This window comes from Oculina patagonica, chromosome 1, assembly GCF_052425735.1.
Source record: "Oculina patagonica isolate OP01 chromosome 1, crgOcupat, whole genome shotgun sequence".
In the NCBI taxonomy this organism is placed as follows: domain Eukaryota; kingdom Metazoa; phylum Cnidaria; class Anthozoa; order Scleractinia; family Oculinidae; genus Oculina; species Oculina patagonica.
Genome location: NC_135758.1, coordinates 13,981,331 through 13,994,828, shown reverse-complemented (window position 1 = coordinate 13,994,828; position 13,498 = coordinate 13,981,331). Strand labels below are relative to the sequence as shown.

General features: G+C 39.8%; 3 protein-coding genes across 4 annotated transcripts in view; 2 read left to right on the top strand and 1 right to left on the bottom strand.

The window, feature by feature from the left end:
• Positions 1–41: 41 nt before the first annotated feature.
• On the top strand, positions 42–1,490 carry LOC144657912 (uncharacterized). Its single transcript, XM_078518257.1, has 2 exons — positions 42–717; positions 1,023–1,490. The coding sequence occupies exon 1, from the start codon at positions 52–54 to the stop codon at positions 400–402; it is 351 nt and encodes a 116-aa protein (XP_078374383.1). The 5' UTR covers positions 42–51; the 3' UTR covers positions 403–717; positions 1,023–1,490.
• Positions 1,491–4,388: 2,898 nt separating this feature from the next.
• Positions 4,389–13,498, top strand: part of LOC144657849 (sulfotransferase 1B1-like) — a 127,428-nt gene continuing 118,318 nt past the window's right edge. Inside the window, exon 1 of one of the 2 annotated variants that reach the window (XM_078518219.1) lies at positions 4,389–4,486. The gene's annotated coding sequence lies outside the window, so the exon portion shown is untranslated. The remainder of the gene's footprint in view (positions 4,487–13,498) is intronic. The other variant, XM_078518224.1, reaches the window with a different exon arrangement.
• On the bottom strand, positions 5,429–13,482 carry LOC144657839 (uncharacterized). The gene is made up of 8 exons (XM_078518203.1): positions 13,104–13,482; positions 12,167–12,279; positions 11,181–11,261; positions 10,483–10,896; positions 9,787–10,110; positions 9,363–9,489; positions 9,199–9,278; positions 5,429–9,045 (listed from the first exon to the last, which is right to left on the bottom strand). The coding sequence occupies exons 1-8, from the start codon at positions 13,297–13,299 to the stop codon at positions 8,701–8,703; spliced, it is 1,680 nt and encodes a 559-aa protein (XP_078374329.1). The 5' UTR covers positions 13,300–13,482; the 3' UTR covers positions 5,429–8,700.

Genomic DNA, 13,498 nt, shown 5'->3' with positions numbered 1-13,498 from the left:
TTCCCACGGTGAAAACTTGCAGTGGCCTGGGAACGACTGTGTTAATCCAAAATGGCGACAATATCGTTGTGTAATCGTGTCTTCTCTTTTACACGAATAATTTCTGGGAATGTGAACTATAAAGGCTTACTTACTGATACAAAATCAACACAAGGGTTTCTGGCCCTACTTTCGTCGCGTCGATTCAGCAATGGTAAAGTTGGAAAAGACACAGGCACCGAATCGCAAGTGGATGGGGAGAAAAATGGCGACGGCGAGAATGCAGGCCCTGCAGAAGACGACCCGTACGCTCCATTTCCAGACGATGTGAATCCTGTCACAGGAGAGAGAGGAGGCCCAAAAGGACCAGAACCAACAAGATACGGAGACTGGGAGAGAAAGGGGCGATGTATAGACTTTTGAACATGTAACATGGCTCAAACGGAAAGCTGTTACTTTACCACAGAACACATGACAGAAGAACAAGACTTCCTATCTTTGAACACTGGTGTGTCTGATCAAGTTTGTAAGCACAGAACGTTTGAATTTCGTCATTTCACTGAAATACAGTTCTGTGCAAACATTACTGACATTTAATTCTAACGACAACTGGGCTACCTAGTGGAAGGGGGGGGGGGGGGGCTGGTGGTGACTCCTTTACATGTATATAAAATATATAATACCGGTAATATATAAACTGTAGTATATTGCAAAAAGTCTACAAGACTCTGAAGTGAAGTGAAGTGAAAGACTTTATTTAATGAGGGTGACCCGTGACAGTAACGTAAGTTACTGATAAACTTGGGGCCCTCAGCTTAAAATAATTCAGAATGCTAAAAATATATTATTTACAATAAAATGCTAAAATACGATATTATTTACAATAAAATACTTAATTAAGTTACTATTAAAAATGGTTACAAATAATAAAACTGGACTTACAATACAAACATACTACGAATAATAACGGTAAATTAAAAAAAAAAATAATAATAAATAATAATAATTAAAAAATTCCATTAGTTTTCTTACTCTAACGTAAGTATTGCTACAATGGATAGTGAAAACGTTGAATATTTTGAGTAGGGAGTGCCTACAAAAGCAAACTGCCTGTTGGCGAAACAACATGGTGAAACGACTGTAAACTACTCAAATTATAACAATAACATGTCAAATATCTTAAATTTAACTCCCCCCCCCAAAAAAAAAATCACTGAAATCAGTAAAAATATGTATTAGAAGTATTTTCTTACATATCTGAAGATTAGGTGACATGTACACCAGCTGTGTATAAAGGAGAGTTGGCAAACACATCTGTAGATGATTTTTGCCTGAAAGAGGGTATGGTTTGTGTATACAACTCAGCACTTAGGTAAAATTTTTGGAAGAAACTATTTTTGTCATTGTTATTATTTAGCTCTTTTTGGCCTGTAGGGAGGGGAGGGGGACCCATGGAAGTTTGCCTATTATGAACTGATGGCTCAAAATAAAATGAAATAGTAGTGTCTGTACTCCAATTCGTTAACTGATGTAGTCTATATGACTGTAGTTTGGGTAATTGTGAAGAACAGCTCCCGCTAACCGACTGTCGGTCGACTGTTGGTCGTTTGTCGGTCGTCTGTCGGCCGACAGTCGGCCGTTTGTCGTCCGTCTGTCGGCCGTCTGTTGGCCGTTTGTCGGCCGGCTGTCGGTCGTCTGTCGGCCGACAACCTGCCGACAGGTTTTGGCTATGATGTCGGCCAACTGTCGGCCGACAGCCGGCCGACAGGCGGTGATGTGTCGGTAAGGTGTCGGTAAGATGTCGGTAAGTTGTCGGTTATACGGTAACACTAACCTTTTCTTCAGTGAGTGCGTGTGTGGAGAAGTTTTTGCACTGTTTTGGCCTGATTTTTGGATAAAATCATCTTCGAACGTGATTTCATTGCTTGCCTTATGGACATAAAGTTACGTAGATGATATATTTATAAGAGATTGAAGTTTGTATAAAAGAAAATCTTGGCGAGGAGACGATTTGTTTTGTAGTAAGTACCGTAGTACAATGAAATACAATGTTTATAAGTCTTATCTGTTTTAATCGCTTTCTGTGTCGGGTTTACTTCTGTGTTTACTGCTCAGTTTTACAGTAAAATTTCTGTTTTGGGAAACTGTCGGTAACCTGTCGGTGGGCTGTCGGTGGCCTGTCGGTAGTCTGTTGGTAACCTGTCGGCCGACAGTTGACCGACAGTCGGTTAGCGGGAGCTGTTCTTCACAATTACCGTAGTTTGAAAATGAAGTCTTTCTCAACTGACTTTTCCAATAATCCAACACAATGGAAGCTTTGATTGTAGTGGTACATGTCCTTTACATGTCCTTTACACCCCCAGACCTCCCTACATGCTCACACCCCCCAGCACACACTGAAGAGTGCCTGTAGCGCTCTAACCTATCACCTTCAAAAATCCAGGCTACGAGTGGGACATGTCTTGAGAAGTATTTTAGCCTTCCTCAAATGTTTACACAGACCCCAGTAGTTACTAGGCAGGGTCTGGTTTGAAAGATTGTATTGGTTTTGGGGTCAGGCCCCAGTTGTTTAAACTTTAAAGGGTGGATAAGGTTATCCACCGGATAATCACTATCCCATGGATTGCGAGGTAGGTTTTGTATGACAGTTTTCCACTGGATAGCAATTTATCCGGTGGATAGCATTATCCACCCTTTGAACAACTGGGGCCAGGTCTGAAATAGGGCAGGGAAAATCACATATTTTCCTCTCTTGGTCTGAATACAAGGCAATGGTTTAAGAACGTTTGCCACACCCCACCCCCACTCCCCGTAGGGATAAAAATTGAGGAGCTGGGTCTCTTGTCGCTTGTCTAAATATTAAAATGCAGAAAATGTACTCGTGCCAGTGTTTTTTCATACTTCACGTTGCTGTCGGAAATTGGAAAGAAATCAGTCGTTTGTCTCTGTCTGAATCTAGTAAGTTTTTCCATTGATTACAAATTTTCAAAATTTAGTTCTCAAACGCATTTCGTTAGACTAGCGCAAACTTCATCCGGGAGTAATACAATACAACTTATTAATATACCTATACCTTATTAATATACCTATAAAATCGGATTGGATTTTACATTGCGTAAAAATAACCCATATGGGAGGCGCGGTGGCCTAATGGTTAGTGCGCCGGACTCCGGATTGAGCGGTCCGAGTTCGAGCCCCGGCCGGGGTCACTTTTGTTCTTGGGCAAGACACCTTACTCTCATAGTGCCTTACTCCGCCACCCAGGTGTATAAATGGGTACCGGCGAAATAATGCTGGGGAGGAACCCAGCAATGGACTAGGAAACCGGGATAAGCTCCGGCAGTGTTGGCCGCTTGGCTCGTGGCTTCTCCTTAAAAATCACCCACGGATCTGTGTACAGGAAGGTATCCGGACCAATAGATTACTTCTGGCTTACAGTACTTCTGGAATGAGCGCCGCCGTCCCGATGCGGCGCTCATGCATTCGAGGAATTCCGTTAAACTAAAAAAGAACTACAAAGCAACTCTAAAACAAACTTGGACATTTCTTTCCATCAAAAGCAGTTCAAAATGATTGTTTTACCGCTCACTCATTAGTTTTTCTATCCAACATTCTTACAATACGTAGTTCTGTAAATGTTGTGAAGGTCGCGAACTTTGCCAGAACAGCTAGCGCCTTTTCTTTATTCAAAGACGAATACTGACAATCAAAAGACGCTATTTTCAGTCAGTACTGGAAGAGATTAGATCCTTTGTGGCGTCCAAATTTAAAATAAGCGCCGCCCTCAAATAGCACCGCCCTCCAATAAGACTGTAATAAGCGCCGCACTTGAGGCGAGAAAAATTTAATAAGCGCCGCGGCGCTTATTTGAGTAAATACGGTATTTCACTGCATGTTCATGACTGCTGAAAGACCCCAGACAATTGTTTGGTATTTTCTGTAAGATTATTTTTACTTTACTTTTGATGAATTACCAAGGCAATGCTTAGCGAAATAAAATAAAACAGTTTATTCTTAACCCCTTAACCTTGATTCTTTTAGTTTGGCGCTAAGCTGCGGCCTGTGGGGCCAAGTTGGACTGAGTAGAGGTCAGAAGTAGTCTTCCAGACGTCCTTCCAGACAAGGAACGCCCCAACCCAGCTCCACGTGAACAGTGTTCCTTCGTGTTTTCCCAAAATTGAGCCTATCATGACTTATTTACCGGTAAATAATTTAATTAAACGTTACGTTAAAAAGTCTTTAAAGTTTAGGATGCATACTGGAAGTACGTACTTCGCAGCCGTGCATGTAAGATTGATCGATCACATATTTCAACAAAATTGATCACGTGCCAAAAGACCCTGGAGTCCCTGGAGACGAAAGAGCAGCACGTGATATAAGGACGAAGACTCGAAGTACGAGAATGGCGGGTCATCTGAGTGCATGGGAATGGTCGAAGTTGCTGTCTTTTCTTACGTGCTGGATTTGATTTGTCCAAAGCAATACTTGGAGCAAGCTATCAACAAAGGTGGGTACTTTGTTTTATTTTAATAATTGCAGCTTCGCTGGTTCTTTGGACTGTTTTCCCAAAGCGGTCAGCGCGTGTGAGCAAAAGCGCGCAATCGAAAACAATGGTGCATTCTTGATTTCTGTCTCGTTCTGTTTTGCACAACGCAGTAAATTGGGCTCGGGGATCCTGTAAGGCGAGCGTAAAAGAGTTTGTGAATAGTTTAAAAGTCGTCGTTCACAGAATCTAAAGAGAATCCTTCCTTTGACCGTGCAGACTTATCATTTTCGCCGTCTGCGACTTGGAGCGACTTGCAGGGTCGCAGACGTTGCTCACGGAAATTTTATGTACAAATCGAGACACCAATAAACCGAAAAACTAAACCTCTGCATTTTATAGTTGAATAAATAAATCTTCCGACTTTTGAATAAGGCTGCTTTAATAGGTTTCCAAACGCGCGCAATTGAAAACAACATGGTGCATTCTTGATTCAAGGGTAGTACTTTGTTGACAGGTGACATTCCACTCTAAAGTTTCATTTTTTAAAAGTGCCTTAAAGTGAGAGTTTTTTCCCTTAAAAAAGCGTCCTGGAGTGAGGAACAAAAAGTACTTAAAATGAGGACCAATACCACTCAAAATGAGAAATGAAAACACTTCTCAAAACGAGGGAAAAATATGCTTAAAATGAGTAACAATTTCCTTAAAAAAAAAAAAGACGGGATCCTCACTTTAAGTAGATTAAGTTCCTTACTTTAGGAACTCGTTTCCTCAAAATGAGAAAATTATGCTAAAGGAATAGAGGCACATAATCCTCAAAGATTGCTTTACAATCCCCTTTTCTTTCCTCAATTCAGGGATTAGCTTAATCTTCGATGGGGTAAACAAAATTGACTATTTTACTGTCACTCAAGAATTCTTAAAGATAAAAACTGACACAGGTGACACAAGAAAACCACGCCATACTGCATTAAAACATTAACTTTATTTTAATCTCAAATCAGCACCACTGGTACATGACAGTATAAAAGCTCAACACAGATGTTGAATTTTGTGAGTTGCGAGCTTATTTACAACACTGTTAAGAAATAGGAAAACAATTTTTCACTTGCTGCTGTACATGTGTATTATGTATTGTAGCCAGAAACAAAATTCAACGTCAGTGGTGCTGTACAGGCTAGACACCATTTATGGAACTGTAGTCGTCTCAACCTACACCACCCAAACTTTCTCAAGACCCATTTATAGTGTCTCTATAAACAACCCTTACACTTTCTGGAGACTGAACCTTTGTGCGCTACAGACACCATTATGGAACTAGTAAAAGTTGTTTTTATTTTAGCTAATCAACCCAAACTTTTCAGAGACTGAACCTTAGTGCTGTATGTACAGACATGACAAAAACTTAAGTGTGGTTGTCTCTGCACCCTAGACTTTCTTAACCCTTTCACTCACAGAAATGACTAATATGATTTCTCCATACATTACTAGTACACTATCACCCAGACAGGTGATGAGAATAAAGCAAATCATCAATCATTGGATATTGTCTGATACGCTGAATTAAAATTCCAAGAACTAATTTTTTAGAGAAATCTACATTGTATATCGCAGTCAGGTAGGAGAGTTAATATTCAGACAATTTATGAGAGTGAAAGGGTTAAGTTCAATTACGGAACTGTAGAAAGTTGTCTCTATGTAAAATATCAAACTTAATCAAAATTTTATGGAAACCAGACATCAAACTTCTATGGAAACTGGAGCTGCATGTCTCTATAACCTAGACTTTCTGAAGACTGCAAGTTAATTGCCCTGAAGACATCACAGGCGGCCCAGACATTGTATTCAATCAACGTGACATAACGATGTTGGCGATTGCGTTACGTTTTTAGCCATTTAAGACAATGTATGAGAATGCTCTGAAAATTGCTCTAAATACTACATTTGTAAAGCATTTGAAGTAAAAATGGCTTACCTTTCGTTGGTCTTGTATTATTTTGACTTCTCTGTGTTCCTAGAGTGGATGTTACGCCATTTAAGCGATTTTCACTTAAATGGCTTAAAACCCACCCTAGGAACACAGAGAAGTCAAAATAATACAAGACCAACGAAAGGTAAGCCATTTTTACTTCAAATGCTTTACAAATGTAGTATTTAGAGCAATTTTCAGAGCATTCTCATACATTGACTTAAACAGCTAAAAACATAACGCAATCGTTAACATCAATATGTCAACTTGGTGGAATACCACGTCTGGAGGGCCTGTGTAGACATCATTAATGGAACAAGTTAAAGTTGTCTCTATTAACGACCCTTAAAGTTTCTAGAGACTGCACATCTGTGCTGTACAGACACCATTTATGGAACTGTATAAGTTGTCTCGACCTACACAACCCAAACTTTCTGAAGAGCCTGTTGTCTCTAATAACGTAAACCGACTCTTAAAATTTCTGGAGACTGCACCTTTGTGCTGTATAGGCATCATAAAAAATTTAATGGAAACTGTAACGGTCTCTACAACCCAAACTTTTGCAAGACTGCACTTTTGTGCTGTACAAACACGATTTATGGAACTGTAGTTGTCTGAACCTACACAACCCAAACTTTCTGGAGAGCCTATTGTCTCTATAACCGACTCTTTAAATTTCTGGAGACTGCACCTTTGTGCTGTATAGGCATCATAAAAAATTTAATGGAAACTGTAACGGTCTCTACAACCCAAACTTTCGCGAGACTGCACTTTTGTGCTGTACAAACACCATTTATGGAACTGTAGTTGTCTCAACCTACACCACCCAAACCTTCTGGAGACCGTGCACCTTAATTTTTGCTGTACAGACATCATCAAAATTTTATCGAAACTAACTGTTCTACAACCTAGTCTTTTTGAGACTGCAACTTTGTGCCCTATATAGACATCATTAATTTATGAAACAATGTAATTGTTTCTTGAACTCAAACTTAGATCTGGAGACTGCACCTTTGTGCTATAAAGACATCAAAAAACGAAGGAAACTGTACTGTAGCTGTCTCTACAACCTAGCCTTATTCATCCTTTCAGCCCCCAACATTGATCAGTAACTTACTTCTCCTCACAATAGACCTTTTTACAGTAAAATCTGCCATTTTGAAGGAAAACAGCCATTTTTTCTCTACAAAACTAGTAGACATCATTAATTTTATGGAAAAAACCTGAGCTGCAAAAAGACCCATTTCAAAAAAGTCTACCATTATTGTCTATTTTTTTTTTCCTTTACAGTGAATTTCACAAAACTTTTGGCAAACAGATTTCGAAGTTCGAGTGAAATTCCTCAAGTTCGCTTCAAATTAGCAGTTTCGTAACAAAGTTGTTTACCAAAACGCGAACTTTGAAATGAAGTTGTGAATTTCACGCGAAGCGAAATTCGAAGTTGCAAAGTTCCAGTTGCATGTACGGGCAGTTTCTCATTTTTCCATCGAAATTGCAGACTTGCTATGACGAATTGTATTGCTACGTCTAGGGACTAAAAATGGACCATTAAAACACATATCAGTGAAGTAGATTTGCCATAAGAAAAAATCGCCGCTGCCAATTTGAGGTAAGAGGGCAGAAGGAAGAACTATTAATGAAATGTCCAAAACCAGCGGAGAAATGCAGTTAAAGGTGGTAATGTGTTGCGTAAGTTTTCAGTTTCAGCATTCCCTCTGCGAACAAAGTATAAAATCAACAATGTTTTGTTTCTAGAGTCTTAGCTCTTTTCCTATTTTTGATGTCCCTTTCCCTTTCAACCAGCTTTCAACAATTTTCTGCCAAACAGAACTTGGAATTACTTTCCCTTGCACTGTGAAGAGATTCATTTCAAACGATCTACACCAGATGGCGCAAACTTCTCAACTTCTGAACTTTGCTTCACATCAAATTTGCAACTTTACTTCAAAGTTTGCATTTTGGTAAACAACTATGTCATGAAACTGCCAATTTGTAGCAAACTTTGGGAATTTCAAACGAACTTCGAAATCTGTTTGCCAAAAGTTTTGTGAAATTCTACCCGGGCCTGCCAATTAGCTACCTTAACCTTATAATTTTGTTTTCACATTTTTTGAAAACATGACCCTGTAAGTTCTCATTCGATAGGAATATTGCATTAAATTTCCAATTAGTAATTAAATTTTGTTGACAATTGTTTCATGGCATCCATTCTTGACATGGGTCTTCTTTGTTAAAAAATATACTGTAAGCCCTGGCCTAAAGATGTCTTTTACTGCCTTTCTGCAAATATCTTATTGCAAATTTGACTATACTTATATGAGCGGCGTAGAGGTTTTAGGCCCAGCACATATTCTTCCAAGAATTGGTAAAGCAGCTTCTGATTGGTATCGTACTCCAGATTAAAACAGTAATACATCGCCAATAACAACAACAGACCTTTAGTGTAGTCAATTGGACCTTCAATTTCCAAAAAAATGGCCTTGTCCACAACAGTAAACAGCTGGCCTGAGTCGTTGGAAGTAGATGCATCACCCTGTTCTGGTTCAAATGCTAACAGCCTTGGTGAGTTGGTTTTTACTTCTTTTTTTACGAATTCATCAACATCCTTACTGGTCTAAAAGAAAAGAAAAATTTTTATTAATACCTCCTTAGCCAAAGTGATGGAAAGCAAATCCCCCCTGCTCACCACCTTTTGAAGAAACAGGCCCAAGGTCCCACGACATAAATTTGGAAATACAACTGTTAAAGCAAGGTTGTCTGCACGTACCTGGTCAACAAAAACCACAATTGGAGGGCATTCACTAAAGAAAGAGCATATCCTTTTCACTGCTGAGCCTGGCATTTGTTCTATAAGCAATTGAAAAGACATGAACAGAGGTTAACAACCCCATTGATAGTATACCCAGATGGTAGAAAAAAGTGATTAATTACCTTCTGGGGTTTCCTTCTCACACAGGTAAGGTAGCAGACGCCGCCAACTCTCTTCAAAACTTTCAATGGCTGGGGCCAATTCTTCACCACTCACTTTGCCAACATGCAATCTCAATTCACACAGGATCTAAAAACAAAAGGCAAGCAGTTGTACAAACATCAGACACATATGCAGTGTTCCAGGTACAAGAGGGGTCTTAGGTGAACAGCCCAAAAAGGCAACAGCTACCAGAACTGTCAAGTTACATGTAACATAAAACTTCTGAAGGAGTTGGTGGGAATTTGAACGGATTGGAATTCCTTCAAGTTGTTGACAACTTTTCCTAAAAAACTTATCTAGCCCAGATAAGTTGCTGGAAAACCCAAGAGGAAATGCAAATACAACAACTGCTACTAAATACTACATTCTTTCAACAAACATCACCTGTTGTTCTAGCTGGAGAAACGGGTATTTTTCACATACACTTTTCACAACATCAGACCCCTGGAAGTTGCTTGCAATATCTTCAGTCCGGGACTCAAACGAGAGCACTTGCAGCTTCTCCACTGCATCTTTGTTCACTGTTTTCTTTCTAAGCTCTACCATTAGTTGCTTTTGGTGTTTTTCTATATCTGCTGGAGAAACCCCCTCTAATGCAGCTGGACCCTTTCCTTTCCTCGACTTTCGTTTGCCTTCCTTCGTCTGTTCAGTTCCTGTTGATCTCTTAACGTTGGAATGCCTCTTTCTTAGAAGGTAAAGGACAGTACCCTGTAAAGAAGACATTTTAGTAAGTGATTAGCGCTATTTAGTCAACAGTGCATCACTCATCAGGGCAAAAGATGTTAACAAATGTTTGTTTAGGCAGGTACTTGGTTTTGTAAAACCCAAAAGCTTACTAAATGGAACTGGATAATAAAAAATGTTCTTATTTTTCTATAATAGGAACTCCAGTTGTCAAAGAAAACAAGCTAAGCTATGAACATGAATCAGAGCTCACACTAGTTTTTACAGCATAAAGCTATTAAGGCCCACCACTTTAGATCTAATCCCCTGCTGGATGGCCTGCTTGTCCATCACAGGCAACCAAATAATGATTAAGCAGGCTTTTTTTAAATGCAAAGTCATGTTTATAGCACTTACCCAGTAGTTAAAATCTCCACGAAGTTTGAGGCCAACGGGTTCTTTATCTTTAAGCTGAGGAATTCTTTTGCAGACTACTTTGGCAACCGTTATGAAATCATTACTGCTGATCTTCTGGTCCCCGCATTTTGCCCTCATACAAGTGTAGACGTCCCGGATAACTTGTTTTCGGATGCTGTCTGGGATGTCTTTATTTTTTTCAAGTCCAGGTGGAGTTGGGAAAGAGAAATCATCCCACAATTGGCTGTACCGTGAAGATTTTGAAGTCCCAGGTCTTGGGGTGTCAACTGCAAACCCGAAGCTGCTATCACTTTGGTAATCACGATCAGAATCAAGCGACAATGTTGATGGTGACAGAGAGCGCTCTCTTTTTAAGGACGGAGAAACTGCCAGGTCTGGTGAGAAGGATTGAGACTGGACCAGAAGGGAAAAATACAAGAAACACAAGTGTTAGCCTTTAAACACCTTTAAAGGTCTGATTTAACTGTGTTGATTTTGTGCTGATGAAAAGTAAACAGTTTTACAACATAGAAAATTTTATAGGGCAAAGAGCTAAAGTAATTGGGTTGTTTCAAAATAACACAGGATGCCTACATGAAAAGGCTACCATATAAGCGAGTGCTCATTATTTTTTCTTCTTCTACTTCTAGTCAAACAAACAAACAAACAAAATGGTAGACAATGCATTCAGTTTTTACCTGTTGGGTGAATTCAAAACTTTCTTCTAATTCATCAGGGACCACATCTTCATTGGCATTTATTTCAACAGGAGGGCATTTCTGAAATTTCATAGCAAAACAGGCTCATGATTACTTCAGAAATCACATGCAAACAGTTAATGGTCAGCAGCAGGTCTAACATTGCCAATACTTTCGCGAGAGAAATTAATTTCGACAATTTCACACTTAAGGTCATTCCCCCGAAATAGAACTGAACATAGATTTTCAACCAAACTTTTCCTACTGGTTGATTACCTCAAGGGGACTTCAATTTTGAAATTAAAAAAGTGGGGTCACCATACTCGTTTAGGAGCAGGAAGGCCTTGTTTTTTCCCCATAATTCCTTAATAATTCCCTTGCGAGTACTGGCAAAGTACACATTTCCAGTGACAATTTATTTTTCAAACATAGGAATTGATCTGTTTTCATTTTACAGAAAGAAGTTGATCACTACAACCAAAATGAGAGAAAAAATTGACAGGTCACCATACTCGTTTACGAGAAAGCGATGATTTAATTCTCTCGCGGACTAAGCCGCATAGAAAAAGGCCGCCATTTTGTTTATGCGCGCACGCTAATTACGCGTAAAATTCTGCGCAGTAAGGATGCACAATGCAATACAGGGCAATGACCTTAATCCAAACTTGCGTAACTTGACAGACAAACAAAACAAACTTGAATAAAGCGCCTGACATTTAGTCACTTCCAAGTTTCGAATAAAGAACATCAGGTGTCAGTTTTGATAGTGAACTATTAAATGTATGTTATCAGGGACGGCGAGGGGGGGCTGGGGGGGCTTTAGCCCCCCCACTTTTTCCGAAAAAATAAAGACTTACTAAGAGAAAAGTCTCTTAAGCCCCCCCACTTAAAGTCACTAGTCAGCCCCCCCCCCACCTGGAAAACTGCTCCGCCGTCCCTGGTTATATGTATAAATCCATAAATAAATAAATACTTTTTATACTTACCAGACTTGTAATAACATCCCACAGTTCCTTTCTCCCAAGAAAGTCTGCAGGCAACAGGTCAATGAGATCTTGTCTGTTTAATTTCATGAGCGTATTTCCTCCCACACTGTTTACTAGAATATTAGGAATATACAGAGTTTGAGCATAAAAGCATCTTTGATGGGCACACTGGAAATTACAGTGATATTTGAACTGGAATCGGACGTCAAATAATTTACGTGCAACCTTAATTGTGAAAAAATTTCCAATGAAAAGAAAATGCATAATTGAAGGCTTGCTATACTACGCACGGGATGGTGTTGTAAGGGCTTTGTCACGGATTTCAACAGATTTTTCAACAGCCACAATTTATATTTATGTTGCTGGAAACCTTAAAATAATGGTCCGCCTTTGTTAACAATTGCTTTATTAGAGCACTGAAACTGTTAACAAGCGTCTTTGGCCGCGGAACGCTAGGATGGAAATGGATTACAACCTGAAAAAACTGGCATACCTGTTGTTCGCGCCGCAAGCCGCTCGGCTCTGCTGTCAGGCCGAACAGAACTTAGCGCCAGATGTTGGGAAAATACACGTTAAAAACAAAGTTATAATGACTTCTAAAAATTTGCTCAGGTGTTAAGACGGTCAAAACAACTGGTTTGTCTTCAGAGCTCGCAAAATTGAGAACGATTTTCGCACGCCGAACCAACAACGTGACCTCGCTAAACCTGGCGTAACTTCGCGCCAAAAGCCGCCGAGCTGAACTACAGGGTCGGCAAACGCAAAATTTTCAATATCATCAATCAAAACCTATACGAATTTCATCAACTGTTTTGATGGTCAAACCAAATGGCTGGTATTTTTGAGTTCATGCATTTTAAAGCTATCCCATGTTCAAACAAGGTACGGGTCAGCAATGCAGTTCATAGATTCACAACAGGTTCGAAAATATGCTTACCTTTTAACACTTTGCATATGTCAGAGCGAAGATTTTTCTCCCGTCTCAGCCATTTTGCCAACTCAGAAGGATCTTTTGGAATGTCTCCCGACATCTCGGAGCGAAAACCCCCCGGCAGGACCAGCAGGAAAACGACAAACACGCACTTCACATGACAACACAGAGATCGACCAAACTGTCTTACGCTTCCGTGCATCAATCTCTCCAGCAGGAAAACGAAGAAATTCACATACTCGCAAATAAAACGACCAAACTGTCTTAAACTCTCCGGCAGGAAAACGACGTAATAAATCGATAAAACTGTTTTACACTCCACGCAGAAGTCTGCCGTACCGTCTTACACACCCAAACTGCCCCAAACAGTTCCTGCACACGTTTTTATCGCGAGTATCACG

Coding starts and splice junctions, on each gene's coding strand:
- LOC144657912 (XM_078518257.1), top strand. CDS start 52: ATGGCGACAATATCGTTGTGTAATCGTGTCTTCTCTTTTACACGAATA.
- LOC144657839 (XM_078518203.1), bottom strand. CDS start 13,299: ATGCACGGAAGCGTAAGACAGTTTGGTCGATCTCTGTGTTGTCATGTG. Junction 11,262..12,166: donor GGGATGTTATTACAAGTCTG/GTAAGTATAAAA, acceptor ATGAAATTTCAG/AAATGCCCTCCTGTTGAAAT. Junction 10,111..10,482: donor GTGGAGATTTTAACTACTGG/GTAAGTGCTATA, acceptor TCTTCTTTACAG/GGTACTGTCCTTTACCTTCT.